Genomic DNA, 20,679 nt, shown 5'->3' with positions numbered 1-20,679 from the left:
GTGGAAATCTATTGAAATATTTTCACTTAATAAATTTATTAATAAATTTATTTTTAATAAATTTTAATAAATTTTTAATAATTTTAATAAATAGGGAGAAGAATCCACTAATAATTAAATAGTGCCGTTCCTAACGCTCGGCGGCGTTGACCCTAGCGGCTGCAGCAAGCGCGGTATGGAGACAAAAAAGGGGTATACCGCGGAAATTGGCTGAAATGTTCAACAAATTCCGAGCACTGTCCTAGCAAAACAAGTAAACAGCGAGCATCTCGGTAAAAATTGAAATAAATACGCTACGCTCATAGTCAGTGTGCAACGGAAAGTCTGTATGTTACCGTGCAGCTTCGTTTCACATTTCTCATTTTGCAATATTATCGTTTTATAAAATATCGTTTTTATATTTTCTTTTATTTCTGTTTAATTGTTATTTAATTTGGGTGGAGTTTCGATTAGCGGAACCCTCCGATTTTTTTGAAACTCCACTATTTTATGTAGTTTGGCGCGCTGATTACGAATATGATAATGAAAATTGCCGACTAGGTCATTTTCAAGGTCAAAACAAGGTCAGAAAATATGAAAAAATATCACTTTTTTGAGATTATTTTGAGAAATATTGATGTAACAAAAAAATGTTTCAAATAAAAGTTGTAGTTTTTGTAAAAATACATCATTTATGTCCTATGCATTTTTTGTGTAAAACTGATAAATTTCGAGAAAATTGACGTTAAACATTAAAAACTTTGGTAAACAGGTAGGGGGGGTTCGGGGGGACGAAAAAAGAAGGGTTAGGGGGGGCGAAGCCCCCCCAAGGAGGCAGAAGACGCAGGCGGGGAGGGGGGTGCAGGGGGAGGGGCTCTGCCCCTTCCCCCGCCTATTACATGGCTAGTCACTATTATAGAAGTTTAAAATAACTTTCAAACACAATATGCTCTTCACCTTGCGTAGGGGTCTTGCTAATCTTTTCAGTATCTAATATTTTTAGTATATTGTAGACTCATACTTTTAGTAAGGCGAAGATTTAATTCATATAAACTTTCTGCGCGCACACACCTTGCGTTTGGGTCTTGCTAATCTTTTCAGTATCTAGTATTTTTAGTATATTGTAGACTCATTAGATTTTTAGCAAGGCAAAGATTTAATAAATATACATAAATTGTATACGCACACACGCCGCTACATTCTTGAACGGCATGCGCATGCAAGCTAAGGCCTACCTGTTTACCAAAGTTTTCAATCTTTAACGTCAATTTTCTCGAAAATTATCAGTTTTACACAAAAAATGCATAGAACATAAATAATGTATTTTTACAAGAATTACAACTTTTATTTGAAACATTTGTTTGTTACGTCAATATTTATTGAAATAATGTTAAAAAAATGATATTTTTTCAGTTTTTTAATGTTTTGACCTTGAAAATGACCTTGTCGGCAATTTTCATTATCATATTCGTAATCAACGTGCAAAAATACAAAAAATAGTGTAGTTTCAAAAAAATCGGAGGGTTCCGCTAATCGGAACTTTATCCTTTAATTTATATAGTTTTTTAGTTTTATATTTAAAAAGTTTATGAAACATATTTAACATTTATTAAATAAAGTATAATAAATAATCAGTGGACAATGGAAACAATTTATGATAAATGTGCTTATAAAAATTGTCGTAACGGACGATATACTACAGATTCACATTTATTTAGATTTCCATCAAAGCAAGATGCAAGACAAAAATTATGGATACGCAACAGTGGTAAGTTTTGTTTATAAGTTATTTTTTAAAAGCATACTTTTGCATATTTTTGAAATCGTGTTTATAAAAATAAGAAATAATTAGGGATGAGAGGCGAAAAGAGCCGTTGCAAGGTGTTCGTGCATAAAATCAAATTATATTATAGATATAAAATACATTCAAAACGTTTCTGCCTATGTTAGGCCTTCTTCAGTGACATTTACCATAAATTACAAAATAAATACAATGTCTTGATAGTCGGAACATTAAAAATTAAATAAATAAACGGTACGAGCTACGCATTGATTTCTTCCTATTAATTAGAATCCAATGTGGAGATATAATTGAAACTGTAAAAATTATTGCCCGTGTAAATTAACATATGGTATTCTTTTATAAATTGTACAATGGTAACATAAAAACTGATACATACGTCTAATGGAAGAGCCAGAGATAGATTTTGTCCCATGATTCGCCTTCGATACTCATAATAAATATTACGTTAAAACTTAAAAACCGAAGTGTCAAAATCATAGGAATAAATGTCAACTTGGTCAAATGGTTGAAAAGGTAATGAGAACGGCAAATTATCCGCACAGAGTTGTGTGGAAACCCAAGGTGATGAAGTAAGGAGGGAGTTCAGATATTACCAAAAACAGAGAAAGATAGAGGAGGGGGGGGGGGGGAAAGGAAGGGAAAAAAGATAGGAAAGGGGGGGGCAATAACCAAAGAGAGTAGGAGAGAGAGGAACAGAAATCAAATTGATGGGAATAAATTTAGTACTTGTAAATATGAACTAGGTAAAGATTCAGTGTCGCTCTGTCTGTAAGATAAGAAATGTTTTTTTAAATGATATAAATATATCCAATGATAATGTGTTGATGTATACATATTTAACAGCAAAATTAAAGCATCACCCGTTCTGCCCTCCAAATTTCAAGAGAATTTATAACTTCGTCAAAAGTAGGCATAATAAAATGTTCTGAGAAGCATTTTACAACTTGAAAGCTTTACTTTTGAGATCGGTATTTTAGTAAATGACTTACTGATTTTTTACAAAGCTACATCAAATATAAAGAGATGCGTCAAATTTTAAAATTTTTTACTTTGAGAAGTTCCAATGCGTGATTTATAAATCGCATACAAATACGGTTTACATTATTTGAAAGCGTAAATCTTTACCTTTAATTTATTTGTTTGAACGTTGTGCAATTTTTTCAACAAATTATTCAATGTTAAAGTAAAAAAAATTATTTTTGCTTCAATATTAACACTTTCAAAAGCTATAAACCGCATTTGTGTGCGATTTTTAATTCATGTCATGAAACTTTGCAAAGTTCATACAAAAATTTTAAAATTTAACGCATTTTGCATTCTTTATTTGTATCCGTATAGTTTCGTAAAAAATCAGTAACTTGTTTAATAAAGTACCAATCTGAAAAGTAAAGATTTCAAATTTAAAATTTGAATATGGAATATTTTATTATGATCATTTTTGACAAAGTTACACTCTTTCGAAATTTGCCTATTTTTAGAGAGCAGAATGAGTGATACTTTAATTTTGCTGTCGAATGTATAAGTAAAAGTAGCAATCTTAAATTTGTTTACAAAATGATTTAAAAATGATACTCTTAATTCGAGTTTTGATATCTTGTGGAGCAAAGTTATTTGATATTTGATTTTTAATAGGCTAAAAAACGTATTACAAATTTATGGATAAAATAAATTAAGACTTTTGTTATTCTGATATTTTCCTGGTAATTATATATTGCGCAATAGAGAGATGATCTCGGCATCTTTCGCGCATCAATATGTATTTTAGTGCTTGCTGAATATGTAAAGATTTCACAAAAAATTAAATTTTTTGATATAAGAAGTTTATAAAAAAAACATTAAAGAATAGTTAAATAAAGTACAATATAAGCGAGTGCGGATAAGATCAGCGGGATTTCGAGCCCAAGCACATCTCACGCACACACAAAACGCTGTACCTGTGTAACGCGCGCTCGGCTAAAAATAAGTTCAGCGGGTCGACCGAGCGTAACAGATAGATAGAATTGACGGCCCGGATCAAAGAATTCGCCCAGCGCTTGAAATCCTGTAAAAGTATTGTCCAAACGTCTCAGAACATGAAAATTTTGAAAGTCGCAACATTAATTTGTTTAAATATAGGCTTGTAGAGATCGACGAGACGGAACTTTTTTCTATTTGCAGTTTTCTTGTTCGATGCTTATTTTTAATAATAAAAATAAAAAACTGAAAAATTTTTATCCCTAAATTCAATAAAATTTTAAGATATAAATCGTCGTAATTTGGCCAAATTTTATTGAAATTGTTTGAAATTTGGTATACGCATGCAGTACAGTCTAGCGATGCCTACAAAACAATAAAAAAACTGAAAATCGCCTATTGTTTAATAATAATTAATTGCAAATTGAGGCCAATCGGTAACCACGTTTTTTTAGTTTCGCCGACAAAAAGTATCGAGGGAACTTGAAATTTGGAACAACTTCCAGTGATACATTTGTTCCTCACTACTGAAGGAAGATTTCTGGAAATTTTCAGATTGATTCATTGAAAATTTGCGGAAATATGCATTTTGTAAGAAAACATGCGACACTGGCAATGATAGCTTTGTGAGCGCTGAGCACTATCAGGCAGCGTACTCGCCGTTCGGATTTTCAGGACTCGATTTTATAATGATTTTTTAATGGTTATACATTTAAACAATCGCTCACTTTCCACGAAATATCGAAATGATGAACTATTATTTATAGGGTTTCTTAATTAAATACTTTTATTATTATTATTTCGAAATATTTCACATACACTCCAGAGACGCGGTAAAATACGCCGCTCACACTCTAAGTTCATCTGTAGCAAATGCAATTCAGTTTCTAAAAGAAGAAAATTTTGATCAGTTTAAAGATAGTAATGGTACAATCAAATTTATTAGAATTATTGATAACATGTTTGATTTTTTAAACTCCAGAAATCCTTTCGGTAAAGGATATAAAAAGCCAATTTTTGAGAGTAATATACCATACTTAAAAAATATGGTTCAAGAATATATAACGTATTTATTTTCATTACAAGATAAAGAGGGAAAACCTTTGTATAACACAGGTAGAAAAACTTTCATTTATGGTTTTGCTATATCTGCTAAATCAGTCTTAGATGTGGCTGAAGATTTATTTAAAGAAAATAAATCATATAAATATTTATTAACTTATAATTTTTCGCAGGATCATGTTGAAATATTTTTTTCGAAAATAAGAAGTTGTCATGGTCATAATAACAATCCTAATGTGTTTCAGTTCAAAAATGCTATGCGACAATTATTGCTTCGCAATGATATTAGACACTCTACAAATGCAAACTGTATTAAGCTTGATACAGATTTATCTGATTCTATATTTGAATTTCGTTGGAAAAAAAGGAAACAATCTATACTTAATGATTTTAATAATAACTATGAAAGCGACGATGAATATATTCATAGTGGTGCGATATCTTTACCTCCATCAATGAAAAAATTAAATGAATATATCATGTACTACTTAAGCGGATATATAGTAAAAAAATTAAATATTGATTGTTATACATGTGCTCTTCAGCTAAGAAGTTTGAATAATGAACATAATTATGCAAATAGTTATGTTCATTGTTCAACATTTGCAAAATTTTTAGATTTTTCGGATAACGGTGGTTTAATTAAGCCATCTAATTCTGTTTATAAAATCTGCATAGAGACGGAAAAACAATTAAATATTGTAACTGATGGTTATTCTGAATTATCTGTACAAAAATTAGATTACATTGTTATAAATAGAGTTAAAAACAATTTAGTTCTTGATTCTTCTATATTTCCAAACTTAGAATGCGATAATGTTGGCATTTTTGATATGCCGCATAAAATTAGACTTATAATTGCAATTAGTTCTAGATACATTAAAATAAAACTGCATACATATTCTAAGTTTTATTTACAAGAAGTCCTAAAACCTATCCGAAAAAGGCACCAATTAACAAAACAAATATTATTTTATAGAGAATAATATGTATTTACAATATATATAAATAAAAACATAAAAAGGAAAAGGAAATAATATTTTTTATCTTAATTATACCTAGAGTTTATTATGTAATTAGAGATGAATGTTATACATAACATATATCCTGTTCAATATATTATACCTGTATCCTGTCTTGTGTGCCTACTGTTAAATAAGTTTGCTATATTTGTGTGTGTATACTAATATATATATATATATATATATACACTCACCCGAAAAAAAAGCGGTACACTGAAAATGTGGGAAAAATTCATCAAATTTCAACTGACGATAACTTCGTAAATAATAAAGATAGAAAGTTCTATAAAATATGGAAATGAAGCTAAAAATCTCTACTTTAAGAATCAATTTATTTCAATGTTGCAAAATAAATTTATTGAAAATGGCGGATGACAAAGCGCGAGCATGCAAAATTGAAAAATAATGGTTCGAGTTTGCGACGGTGCACGGTATAAACAAAAAATTGTAGCTTATTGGGATCAAAAGCGTACGAAAGTACAGAGTCTCCTCTTTAAAATGCTTTTTTATGCATCTCGATACGATGATTTTTCACCGAGAGATTTGCATTTGAAGAAAAAGGCAGATTCTTACTTCAAATGCGAATCTCTCAGCGAAAAATCATCGTATCGAGATGCATAAAAAAGCATTTTAAAGAGGAGACTCTGTACTTTCGTACGCTTTTGATCCCAATAAGCTACAATTTTTTGTTTATACCGTGCACCGTCGCAAACTCGAACCATTATTTTTCAATTTCGCATGCTTTTGCTTTGTCATCCGCCATTTTGGAGAAAGTTATCACACATTATTGCGTTATGAATTTTCGAACACTAGACATCCAAACTTTTAAAATGGTTTTTAAAAAATCCTGCTAGCTGTATTACGTGCCGAGATATTCAATTTTGAACCAGACCGAATTGCAAGAATAAGAATTCTGTGGTTATCAGCTCCGCGGTATTTTAAAACTCCAAACTCTCCTTACGGTTATAAGTGTCAATTCTGCTCTTGGCGTTACCCAGGATCAACGGCGTGGACGTGGCAGAAATCTGATCCCGTGTGCACATGTTGGCACGTGTGTATGTGTGTGTGTGTGTGTGTGTGTGCGTGCGTGTGTCTGTGCGTCCGTGTGTGTGTATGTGTGTGTGCGTGCGCGTGCGTGCGTGCGTGCGTGCGTGCGTGCGCGTGCATGCGTGTGTGTGCGCGTGCACCACTGGGATAAGGACCTCATGGCTCGTTAGATCCACGATATTTTACGACTCCAAACCCTCCCGGTGGTGCGTGTACAATTGTGTGTGCGCGCGCGTATATTAATAATGGGTATGACCTCCTCGTGCGCGTATTACCTCATTCATGCGACGAGGCATACTTCTTATTAGTGTTCTAATTTCAGTCTGCGTAATGTCATTCCACTCTATTTCAAGAACTCTTCGAAGTTCTGGCAATGACTGAGGAGCAGGTATATGATTTCGTACTTTTCTGTTAATATTGTCCCATAGGTGTTCAATGGGATTTAAATCTGGACTCATTGCTGGCCATTCGAGTCGATTTATGCCAACTTCATCGCAGAAATCAAGCACTTTTCTCGCAACGTGCGGTCGAGCATTGTCTTGCATAAACAAAAAGTCCTCTCCGATGAAGTGCGCATACGGAACAACGTACGGTATGAGTACGTCTTCCACGTATACATCTGCGTTCATGTTTGCGTCAAAAAAGTGGAGATCTGTGTGAGCATTCGCAGAAATTCCTGCCCAAACCATTACAGAGCCACCATTGTAGCTAGGCCTCTCACTTACAGTACAGTCTGCAAATCGTTCTCCAACGCGACGGTATACTCGTTCTCGTCCGTCTGAAGAATACAGACAAAAACGAGATTCGTCGCTAAAAAGAACGGTACTCCATTCTGCATATGTCCAGCCTGCATGCTCGACAGCAAAATTGAGTCGAGTTACGCGATGGCGACGCATAAGCGAAGGTACATTTGCTGGCCTGCGCGGAAAAAGACCGTGTTCCGCTAATCTGTTTCGAATAGTGTCAACGGATACATTACATTCGCGGACATCTCTTAAATTGTTTCGAATTTGAACAGCCGTTCGATGTCTGTCTCTTAATGAATTTAAAACAATAAATCGGTCATCGTTTTCATTCGTACAACGAGGACATCCCGAACCAGGTCTTCTTTGGACAGAATTAGTCTCCAAGTACCTAGCATAAGCACGTTGCACGGTTGACATTGATAAATCAAGTGCCTCAGCAACGTACCTTCGACTTCTCCCATCTTCAATTAACGCTACAACTTGAGCAGCTTTTTCAGGACTTATCGTCGCCATAATTGACCAATAATTTCAATGCGAAAAGATTAATTATTGTTTACTTTGACGAAGTCGTACGAATAAGTAACGCGTCTCGAAAGAAAAAGATCAAGAGAAATCAAGCACTCTTCTCGCAATGTGCGGTCGAGCATAAACAAAAAGTCAGGGCGGAGAAATCACAAAAGATCTGCAGACATCTCCTTCGGATGCAAAACAATTGATTGAAAAATAATGGTTCGAGTTTGCGACGGTGCACGGTATAAACAAAAAATTGTAGCTTATTGGGATCAAAAGCGTACGAAAGTACAGAGTCTCCTCTTTAAAATGCTTTTTTATGCATCTCGATACGATGATTTTTCGCTGAGAGATTCGCATTTGAAGTAAGAATCTGCCTTTTTCTTCAAATGCGAATCTCTCGGCGAAAAATCATCGTATCGAGATGCATAAAAAAGCATTTTAAAGAGGAGACTCTGTACTTTCGTACGCTTTTGATCCCAATAAGCTACAATTTTTTGTTTATACCGTGCACCGTCGCAAACTCGAACCATTATTTTTCAATTTTGCATGCTCGCGCTTTGTCATCCGCCATTTTCAATAAATTTATTTTGCAACATTGAAATAAATTGATTCTTAAAGTAGAGATTTTTAGCTTCATTTCCATATTTTATAGAACTTTCTATCTTTATTATTTACGAAGTTATCGTCAGTTGAAATTTGATGAATTTTTCCCACATTTTCAGTGTACCGCTTTTTTTTCGGGTGAGTGTATATATATATATATATATATATATTTATTTATTTATTTATTTATTTATTTTTTATTAAAATATATATTGTTTTTTTTTTAACAAATGTTTTTTTTTATATAAAGATATTAAATCTTTATTAAATTTCTTTCAAAATTGCATTATCACTTTATAATTGTGTAAACATTGCTAACTAAATATAGCTAAAATAATTGTTTTAAATATTTAACTTTTAATCTTAAAAATTATATATCTTTACTATAAACATTTTTGATTTTGTCTGTTTTACAATATACTGCATATTTTAAGAATATTTTTTACATTATTTTATTTTTAGGAGCTAATTTTTTACTTAAAAGATGAGAAAAGTTGCATATTACTTTAAAATTTTATTATAATTTTTATTTTTTTAATTTTTATTTTACTCCTTTTTACTCCGTGGTGCGGACCCAGCGGGTTTCGCCCCCCCTCCCCTCCCCCTCCCGCGGGTGACTCTACCGTCTATAAACTATAGGCTACGTTCGGAAACCTCACACTCTGGGCTTGTTCGTTTTAGCTGCACTGGGGCAGCTCTGGGTCTGCTCTAAACAAGATAATACAGGACAAACTATTTATCTGTCCTGTATTATCCTGTGTAGAGCAGACCCAGAGCAGCCCCAGTGTAGCTAAAACGAACAAGCCCTCTGTGTAGTGTGGTGATTTTCAGTGGAGAAGTAGTGGGGATATCGTGTGCCTTCGGGTGTAGAGTGTTTCCGAACAGTTGGTTGTGCGTTGATGGATATTTTGATTTCGATCGTGTCATCCGGACAATCTATAGTGACACTAAAATCTAATTGTCTTCGCGTTTCGATCTCTTTGTCCCACGATCAATCTTTTTAATTTCAATTTAGGAATCTCAGGAATTTTTTGGCGCACGCACTTCTAATAGCGTTTTCGAATAAACGGGGTTTGAACGATCTAGGGTTGATCAATCACTATTTTACTATAAATGCAAGTCTTTCATTGGTGGAGAGGTTGCAATGACGTCATTAACCAATCTTGGGTCGTTCAAACCCCGTTTACTCGAAAACGCTATAAGCAGAGAGAAACCTGAGAGAGGTCACGCTGCCGTTTTCCGTACGACGCTTTCTCTAGGCCGTACGCTAGTGACGCACGTCCATTTCCGGCCGGCTTAGGAACTAAATAGCCACGTCCATTTTCCGCATCGGTCAAAAAGTCACGTCTATTTTCTGAGATGGTTCATGTCCATGTTATATCCACAAGCGAAGCTATTTACGTCACGCGTCCTTGCCGTGCGTTAGACTGTTTGATCAACAGCAGCGTACAACAAAGAATCAAGCGTTTTTTAATCGAGTAAGGCGAATCGCTTGAATATTAAAGATCCGATATTCGAGACCTACTTTTTGCAACTTTTTTTTCCTTTTTTTGCATTTTTTTCAACTGTATATAATCAAATTAATAAATTAAAATAAAGTTTAATAATAAAATAATGTTAAAATAATGTTAATATAAAAATAATATTTAATAAGCTTTTATTGCAGAATTGTAAAATTATTTTTAATTTTTTTATTAACAATAACAAATCAGTTTTTATTAAATAATTATAAAAAATTTTTTATATTAAAAAATGCTTTTTATAATGTTTTTGTAATATTTAGTACATGCCATGTACAATAAAATATACATATTTTTATATAACTAACATATGATCTGTATTAAAAAATGTTTTCTCTTTCTCGATCCTTCAAAAAAAAAAAAGTATTAATCGTAAAGAGTGATTCAAATAATAATTTCAATGTAGAAAGAAATTCAGTCTCTTATGCAAATGTAATACAAGTAACGATAGCATCGATCTCATTCTTAATAATGTGCAGTGGCTTAACGGAAAATAGTTGGTCTATCACAACGCAGATCAGGTTTCGAGACTGAGTGGTGTCCGATTTTTTTCAAGTTTATGGTACATCTTATATAGATCACATTTAGATTTGATAATTTAACACAGGCCTCGGAATTATTTCATCTTTTCAGCCGATTCTCGTGGTATACGCCTCCTTTCCTCTCTTCACCGCGCGCGCGGCAAACGCTAGGGCCAGCGCCGCCGAGCGTTAGGAGCGGCGCTATCCGATTAATGTTAAAAAAATTTATTAAAAATATTTTTTTCCTCAATAACAATAGTACCTCATGGGTGACGTGGAAATCTATTGAAATATTTTCACATAATAAATTTAAAAATAAAAAAAATATTTTTAATAAATTTTTTTAACTTTTAATGATCAAGGAAGAAGAACCCAACATTTATCGGATAGCGCTGCTCCTAACGCTCGGCGGCGCTGGCCCTAGCGGCTGCCGCGCGCGCGGTGAAGAGAGGAAAGGAGGCATATACCACGAGAATCGGCTGAAAAGATGAAATAATTCCGAGGCCTGATTTAACAAGAAATAAGTCAAAGAGATTTATGTAGATTTTTTTACTTTTTTTTTTACTATTTGTTTATTCATGATACATAATGAAACATATATTTATTAATGTGATTATATTTAACAGAAATATGAATATATTTAAAGAAGAACACGTGAAATTTATAAATAACTGAAAAAAAGATATATAAATAATTATTTAGTAATAATAATTAATAGTGGTCTTCCACGCTACCCATGAGGTGCCACTAATAGCGCGTTAGATTTTTTTTAAAGTGGATCTTCGCCTGTAGCCCTATTATACCACTTTTTATTACATTATATATTTACAAAAGATATACATATATATACAGGGTGGGCCATTTTAATCCATCCACGCAAATTTTTCCGTAAGTAAGCCAAATACAGAAAAATGCTTCAGACAAAAGTTGTTCAAGACAATGGGGGTCACCTATTTGTGTTAGTGACTTTGACCTTGAAGTCAATTTTCAAGGTTATTTGAAGGTCAGAGTTATTTTTTTAAATAAAAACCCCTATTTTTTATTCCAAAATCTAATAGATGGTGTCAAGAGCTTTTCAAAACACTATAAAAAAGTTATTTTTTATTAAGTGCTTTTCAAGTTAGGAGGCTTGTAAATTACAGTATTTTGACATAAAATACAAAATATCTTGTAAAACATTCAATTTTTGGGAATCTTACCTTAATACTTTTATGCATAAAATAATGAGACAAATCAATTGGTATAAAGAAAACACATTGGTTTTAAAAAAAAGTATGCAGTTGCATGTTGCAAATTACATATTTATTCTTGAAAGCAACTATGTGTTTTCTTTATATCAATTGATTCGTCTCATTATTTTATGCATAAAAGTATTAAGGTAAGATTCCCAAAAATTGAATGTTTTACAAGATAATTTGTATTTTATGTCAAAATACTGTAATTTACAAGCCTCATAACTCGAAAAGTTCTTAATGAAAAATAACTTCATTATAGTGTTTTGAAAAGCTCTTAACACCAGCTATTAGATTTTGGAATCAAAAATAGGGGGTTTATTTAAAAAAATAACTCTGACCTTCAAATGACCTTGAAAATTGACTTTAAGGTCAAAATCACTAACACAAATAGGTGACCCTTATTGTCTTGAACAACTTTTGTCTGAACCATTTTTCTGTATTTGGCTTACTTACGGAGAAATTTACGTGGATGGATTAAAATGGTCCACCCGGTATATATATATATATATCTTTTGTAAATATATAATGTAATAAAAAGTGGTATAATAGGGCTACAGGCAAAGATCCACTTTAAAAAAAATCTAACGCGCTATTAGTGGCACCTCATGGGTAGCGTGGAAGACCACTATTAATTATTATTACTAAATAATTATTTATATATCTTTTTTTCAGTTATTTATAAATTTCACGTGTTCTTCTTTAAATATATTCATATTTCTGTTAAATATAATCACATTAATAAATATATGTTTCATTATGTATCATGAATAAACAAATAGTAAAAAAAAAAGTAAAAAAATCTACATAAATCTCTTTGACTTATTTCTTGTTAAATCAGGCCTCGGAATTATTTCATCTTTTCAGCCGATTCTCGTGGTATATACCTCCTTTCCTCTCTTCACCGCGCGCGCGGCAGCCGCTAGGGCCAGCGCCGCCGAGCGTTAGGAGCAGCGCTATCCGATAAATGTTGGGTTCTTCTTCCTTGATCATTAAAAGTTAAAAAAATTTATTAAAAATATTTTTTTTATTTTTAAATTTATTATGTGAAAATATTTCAATAGATTTCCACGTCACCCATGAGGTACTATTGTTATTGAGGAAAAAAATATTTTTAATAAATTTTTTTAACATTAATCGGATAGCGCCGCTCCTAACGCTCGGCGGCGCTGGCCCTAGCGTTTGCCGCGCGCGCGGTGAAGAGAGGAAAGGAGGCGTATACCACGAGAATCGGCTGAAAAGATGAAATAATTCCGAGGCCTGTGTTAAATTATCAAATCTAAATGTGATCTATATAAGATGTACCATAAACTTGAAAAAAATCGGACACCACTCAGTCTCGAAACCTGATCTGCGTTGTGATAGACCAACTATTTTCCGTTAAGCCACTGCACATTATTAAGAATGAGATCGATGCTATCGTTACTTGTATTACATTTGCATAAGAGACTGAATTTCTTTCTACATTGAAATTATTATTTGAATCACTCTTTACGATTAATACTTTTTTTTTTGAAGGATCGAGAAAGAGAAAACATTTTTTAATACAGATCATATGTTAGTTATATAAAAATATGTATATTTTATTGTACATGGCATGTACTAAATATTACAAAAACATTATAAAAAGCATTTTTTAATATAAAAAATTTTTTATAATTATTTAATAAAAACTGATTTGTTATTGTTAATAAAAAAATTAAAAATAATTTTACAATTCTGCAATAAAAGCTTATTAAATATTATTTTTATATTAACATTATTTTAACATTATTTTATTATTAAACTTTATTTTAATTTATTAATTTGATTATATACAGTTGAAAAAAATGCAAAAAAAGGAAAAAAAAGTTGCAAAAAGTAGGTCTCGAATATCGGATCTTTAATATTCAAGCGATTCGCCTTACTCGATTAAAAAACGCTTGATTCTTTGTTGTACGCTGCTGTTGATCAAACAGTCTAACGCACGGCAAGGACGCGTGACGTAAATAGCTTCGCTTGTGGATATAACATGGACATGAACCATCTCAGAAAATAGACGTGACTTTTTGACCGATGCGGAAAATGGACGTGGCTATTTAGTTCCTAAGCCGGCCGGAAATGGACGTGCGTCACTAGCGTACGGCCTAGAGAAAGCGTCGTACGGAAAACGGCAGCGTGGCCTCTCTCAGGTTTCTCTCTGCTATAAGTATTATATAATTACAAAATATGTACTCATATCAGTCGCTACATTATACGACAAATGCAAATTTATAAATGTATGTAGGTTCATATATCGCGATTTGTATATAATTTTCAAAGCTAAGCAGTTTTATTTTTCCTAGTGAATATCTTTGCCATTCTAAGGTTACGTTCGAAAACGTTACTCTTGAATCACACTGACTCCCCTTGCTTTTTCGGCGAGTGGTTTCGTGGCACACTGGTGGTACTCGTTCAACGTTTTCGAACGATTCACCCGAATGCACGTTAAGTACCACTAACGTGTTTCCGAACGGTTATTGTGTGTTGGTGTGCACACAGTGTGTGTTTCCGAACGCACCATACACATAGATGTGGGTTAAAATCTCGTTTCGCGTGGAAAGTTGTGAATGTAACCTGAAAAGTTGTTAACTTTAACGATTAATATCTCGCTTCGCGGGGCAGAGCGACACTTTTTTCTGTCAGATTCTTTTGTTTTGGACAAAAACGCGTCTAATGAATATAAATTTATAAAAATTGGAGGTGAGGTAACAATACTGAATAATTACCAATTTTTATTCTAACCTTCGTAGATTTTATCTTAAACTTACTCTTAATTTTACCTTTATAGTTTTGATAAAGAGAGGAAAGATTAACACTGTGATTGTTGAAGCAAATTGCAAAATGAGTAAATATGTGAATTTGATGAATATAGGCACTAATTATGCCATACGTATGAATCGTCTGAGTAATCGAATCTTTGGAGAAGTTGTCAGATCAACCAATAACAAATCAATGAAAATCATGAAGCTATTCAGCGAGAGACCAGTGAATAAACGACCTGAGATTGTACAATATTATCCAAGATATGAGCAGACAGATAAATTAATGACTTATCTGCGAGATTATGGCCTTTTCAGAGATGAGCATAAGGATTTCAAGGAAGAATATACACGTTTGAGAGCCCTGCGTGGTAAAACTAGGTGGATAGCACCTCCCTTCAGGAACAAAGATAATTCATCTCCAAATAGTTCCTAGATTTATAAGTGTCAATTTTATTATGAAGCATATATTTTATTTGTACATAATAAAGTAGAAAACTTAGTATATTTAGTATTATTTCTTTTATATGATATATTACAAAAATTTATCATTTAAAATATATAAAATATATAAAATATATAAAATAATTAAATAAAAAGAGAATAAGGTTTTAGAACACAAAATTTGAACATGATTTGTCTTATCAATATTAAATGAGAACACAAATTTTAAATTATTTATATTTTATATGTCTTTTATTAAATTTTGCTTTATTGATTCTCTATAACTTTGCTGTAGAATTATATTTTCTCTGTTGGTTAGAATAAGATAGAATTATGTTTTTATTATAAAAATACTCAATCTTTTTAATTTATTAAAGTCCTTTGACATTATTATTATTATTCTTTAATAATAAATAATCAATACATGATGAGATACATGCATTTCTAGACAAATTTCATTATATAAAGAAAATTTATTATAAAATTCCTTACAATATAATATGGCACATATATAGACATATTTACAGCTTATCTTTATATAGTACAGTATTTTATATTAATTATGTTGTATTACTCTACTGAATGTAGAATCACATTTTGTTTATTAATAAGCAATGTTTATTCTTAAAGTTTGTTCACTTAGTTTTATAATTCTTGTTTTGAATATTTATATTGAATATCCTTCAAATTTTCTTTCTTACTTGATATCTTTTTTATTTTTTTCTCTTGTTTCTTTAAATCTTTCCCAGTGTCGCCTTTTTCGTACAAGCAAGAATCATTTTGCTCTTTCAATGCACGTTCAGAACATAAATATCTAGTGTAAATAATAAATCAAATTTAATACTGTTTTAATAATTAAATCATATCTATAATTAAAATAAATACAACAAATAGAGTACTACCTAATTAAAGAAACCTTTCCTTGATAGTTATGATACCAGTCCTCAATATCAGCTTCATGATTCTCTAGTAAAACTTCACATTGGGTTTTTAAAGTAGTTATTTCTACTGAAGGCTTATCCCATAATTCATATGGAATCCCCAATTCTACCTTGACACCTTTGTCTCTATAATCATATATTTGTTAATTTACAAAAATATTCCATAATGTCACATCATCAAATATCAAAATATGTCTTACACAAGATCATGCAGTGTTTTAAATGTTTGACTCATTCCTTTTGCAAATCTTGTACTATCTGTACGTTCTTTGTGTATATTATAATCCAATATACGATCACAAATATTTTCCATAGATTCCACTAGACGCAGTTCTCTGGAAACAAGCACTTTGAATGATTACATCAAAATAATCTTATCTTAATTTATTATAGTACTCACGACTTCTTATATTCTTTTTTTTTTTTTGGTGCGACATCATCCAATGCATATCCAAGCTCTATAACATCATGTGTTCTTCCAGTTTCATCCAGTCTAGCTTCAAGCTCCATAGCTAAAACTTTACACACTGGAATGGAAATTTATTATTAATTTTAGATGTAATATTTGCAATTATATTAGATAAAGCTCTTAAAGTGTAATCTTTCAATGTCAAAATAATATCATATTTTTAAATTTACTTTTTTATCACAAAAAATAGCTTTAAATAAAAATTACCTTCACAATGATCGGCGTACTTCACGCCTTGCTCTTCTTCGGGACTGCCGAAGACAAAACATATGAGCAATAGATTTAATAGATTTAATAAAATTAAATTCTTCACAAATAACATTGTATTGTTAACTTGTATTAAATAAAACAGAAATGTTAATCAATCGATTGTGGAATCACTGCAATATCACTAGAATGTATAAAGCAGCCAGCAATAAAGCCTAAAATAATCCAAAAATAATTGTAACAATTTATTTTATATCGCTAACTGCACGAATAATTGTTACGTACTATACACGTTACATAGCATATGTTCGTGAAGTTCGCTGTCACGCCATGTGTGAGATTTGTACACTTTGGCCATAGACGTAGTAAATATAGACTGCTCTAGAGATCCTTAGGCCGGCGTCACATAGAACCCGTAATCCGTAATCCGCACCGAAAGTCCGCAAAAGTTACTAGGGATTGCGTCCGTAACGTTACGTGTGTTTTATCTCCTTGTGTCCCATGGAGCCGTAATTCCATGAAATTTCCGTAAAAGTTACTAAAAGTTACTATTTATTACTAGTAATGCTTTTTTTAATTTTATTTATTTAACTAAATTTGACGATTTAATTAAAATTTTTGTTAAAATTATAATATATTCTGTAGTTTTCTTATGAATAAAATACAAATAAACAATTATAATTTGTTAAATAAAAAATAGTAATATCGTTACGTGTGTATTTACGGCTCCATGGGACACAAGGAGAAAAAACATACGTAACGTTACGGACGCAATCCCTAGTAACTTTTGCGGACTTCCGGTGCGGATTACGGATTACGGGTTCTATGTGACGCCAGCCTTAAAGGAGAGATCGGCAGAACTGTCGCCATCTTGGTGTAAAAGCGGATGTGACGTTCGTGGCGCTTTATTTTAAATGTATACAATAACTAATATATTTATTTTCTGTTGTAACTGACATTAGTGCAATAAAATAATTAAAAACAATTTTATCTTAGTACGATACTTCATGCTTATATAGAAATTAATATATTAATATATATAAAAGAAATAATTAAATTATTAAAATTATTATAGCACATAAAAAAACACAATAAAAGTACATACAAACAAATATAAAAACAAATATATATATATATATATATAAACGTAGAATAGCAAATAAAAATATTTATAGAAGATAAGATGCAAATAATTTCATTTATTTGTAATTGTTGTGTATACAATAAATCAATTTGTAGTATATACAACCCAAGGAAAACAGAAAATCAAAATGTCAATTTGACATTGTTTATGGCAAAAATGATGTAAAAATGACGCTTTTTGTCATTTTTTGGTCAACAAGATATCAAATGACATTATTTTGACTTTCTGTTCTCCTTGGAAATTTTATACACTCACCCGAAAAAAAAGCGGTACACTGAAAATGTGGGAAAAATTCATCAAATTTCAACTGACGATAACTTCGTAAATAATAAAGATAGAAAGTTCTATAAAATATGGAAATGAAGCTAAAAATCTCTACTTTAAGAATCAATTTATTTCAATGTTGCAAAATAAATTTATTGAAAATGGCGGATGACAAAGCGCGAGCATGCAAAATTGAAAAATAATGGTTCGAGTTTGCGACGGTGCACGGTATAAACAAAAAATTGTAGCTTATTGGGATCAAAAGCGTACGAAAGTACAGAGTCTCCTCTTTAAAATGCTTTTTTATGCATCTCGATACGATAATTTTTCGCCGAGAGATTCGCATTTGAAGAAAAAGGCAGATTCTTACTTCAAATGCAAATCTCTCGGCGAAAAATCATCGTATCAAGATGCATAAAAAAGCATTTTAAAGAGGAGACTCTGTACTTTCGTACGCTTTTGATCCCAATAAGCTACAATTTTTTGTTTATACCGTGCACCGTCGCAAACTCGAACCATTATTTTTCAATTTTGCATGCTCGCGCTTTGTCATCCGCCATTTTCAATAAATTTATTTTGCAACATTGAAATAAATTGATTCTTAAAGTAGAGATTTTTAGCTTTATTTCCATATTTTATAGAACTTTCTATCTTTATTATTTACGAAGTTATCGTCAGTTGAAATTTGATGAATTTTTCCCACATTTTCAGTGTACCGCTTTTTTTTCGGGTGAGTGTATTATAAAGTACTGGATAAAATAAATCATACATTTTTCAATAAATTTAATTTATTACTGTTATTATTTTTTTAAAATAATTACATTAACGAAATCAATTTGTTGAAAGATGTATGATTTATTTTGTCCAGTACTGTAATTTCATCATTATATCACAATTGCTCGTTCTGCAGCATAGAACAATACCTATAGATAATGTAAATTTGATTGATTGAAGTTCCCAACTGCATCTTTTGATTGTAAGCGTCTCGTATCCTCTATTTATAAAATTTTAATGCAGTTCCTTTGAGAGGTGGATATGGTTGTATCTAAAAGATCTGAAATAAAAGTAATAAAAGTAATAAACTTACTCAAAGTTAATTCCAAAGGAATAATAGTAAATGAAATACTAAGCCGAAAAAAGTTTAAATCATGCATTTATTTAATATAGGCATGCATTACCATACTTTTGCTCGCACGAATACCATTTTGATTAAATGAAGGTAAGGCTCTAGAATTAATTTTTAATTTAAACGAAATGTACCTTTTTATAATCTTTTCTTTTAAATTGTGGCACGCAGGCAAAGAAAAAGTGATTTCTTTACAACGGTGTACAAAAAATTGTTTTAAATTAACATTTGTTTTTGATCGAAGATGAGGATAATAATTGTTAAATATCCTTGTCATTTGAATAAAAAATCTAAACGTAACAGGATGAACATAAAATAAGGCATGTGCGTGATTGCTTACAAACATCATATCGGAAGAGTTACGCAGATGTTTATATTTCAGAATCAAGAATATAACATACCTTATACTTTGCACAAAGTATTTCTTAACAGTCCTCGCGTTAAAACTTACAACTTACAACACGTTCACGATATCACGTTACGCAGGTTAATGGCCGGAGCACAGACTTTTGCATAAAGCATAACGCATAAGCATAAGGAAATTGATTGGTCCATTTCCTTATGCATTTGCTTATGTTTATATATAGACCAATCAATTTCCTTATGCTTATGCGTTATGCTTTATGTAAAAGCTTGTGCTCTCGGCTTAACAGTCGTAATGCAGTATAGCTGAGTATAAGTAAGGCACTAGATATGTAGGTATTCTAAGGGTGCCGTCACATACAGCCCGTAATCCGTAATCCGCACCGGAAGTCCGCAAAAGTTACTAGGTATTTCGTCCGTAACGTTACGTGTGTTTTTATCTTCTTGTGTCCCATGGAGCCGTAATTCCATGAAATTTTCGTAAAAGTTACTACAAGTTACTAGTTATTACTAATAATGCTTTTTCTAATTTTATTTATTTAACTAAATTTGACGATTTAATTAAAACTTTTGTTAAAATTATAATATATTCCGTAGTTTTCTTATGAATAAAATACAAATAAATAATTATAATTTGTCAAATAAAAAATAGTACTACCGTTACGACTGTATTTACGGCTCCATGGGACACAAGGAGATAAAAACACACGTAACGTTACGGACGAAATACCTAGTAACTTTTGCGGACTTTTGGTGCGGATTACGGATTACGGGCTGTATGTGACGGCACCCTAAGGCACTAGGGGCCACTTTTTCCAACGTCGGTTAACTTTAACCGACTGGTAACTTTTCAGAATAGCCAACTTAAAACTCGAAACTTGATATACATATACATATACAAGTTTCGAGTTTTCAGTTGGCTATTCTGAAAAGTTACCA

The 20,679-nt window shown here is 31.8% G+C and overlaps 2 protein-coding genes across 3 annotated transcripts; one reads left to right on the top strand and one right to left on the bottom strand.

Annotated features, from left to right (window-relative positions):
* The first annotated feature begins 14,109 nt into the window (after positions 1-14,109).
* On the top strand, positions 14,110-15,289 carry mRpS33 (mitochondrial ribosomal protein S33). Its single transcript, XM_012365853.2, has 3 exons — positions 14,110-14,260; positions 14,327-14,723; positions 14,812-15,289. The coding sequence occupies exon 3, from the start codon at positions 14,865-14,867 to the stop codon at positions 15,216-15,218; it is 354 nt and encodes a 117-aa protein (XP_012221276.1). The 5' UTR covers positions 14,110-14,260; positions 14,327-14,723; positions 14,812-14,864; the 3' UTR covers positions 15,219-15,289.
* Positions 15,290-15,679: 390 nt separating this feature from the next.
* On the bottom strand, positions 15,680-17,280 carry CNPYb (protein canopy b). 2 transcript variants are annotated; one of them, XM_012365869.2, is made up of 6 exons: positions 17,129-17,280; positions 16,844-17,058; positions 16,568-16,694; positions 16,368-16,502; positions 16,129-16,293; positions 15,680-16,040 (listed from the first exon to the last, which is right to left on the bottom strand). In XM_012365869.2, the coding sequence occupies exons 2-6, from the start codon at positions 16,956-16,958 to the stop codon at positions 15,872-15,874; spliced, it is 711 nt and encodes a 236-aa protein (XP_012221292.1). In that variant the 5' UTR covers positions 16,959-17,058; positions 17,129-17,280; the 3' UTR covers positions 15,680-15,871. The 2 variants fall into 2 exon arrangements, with proteins under 2 accessions (XP_012221292.1, XP_067214591.1); XM_067358490.1 differs by having other exon boundaries at positions 16,844-16,887; positions 17,129-17,210.
* Positions 17,281-20,679: the final 3,399 nt, after the last annotated feature.

Source organism: Linepithema humile, chromosome 6, assembly GCF_040581485.1.
Source record: "Linepithema humile isolate Giens D197 chromosome 6, Lhum_UNIL_v1.0, whole genome shotgun sequence".
Lineage (NCBI taxonomy): Eukaryota > Metazoa > Arthropoda > Insecta > Hymenoptera > Formicidae > Linepithema > Linepithema humile.
This window is presented reverse-complemented; position numbering and strand designations above follow the sequence as displayed.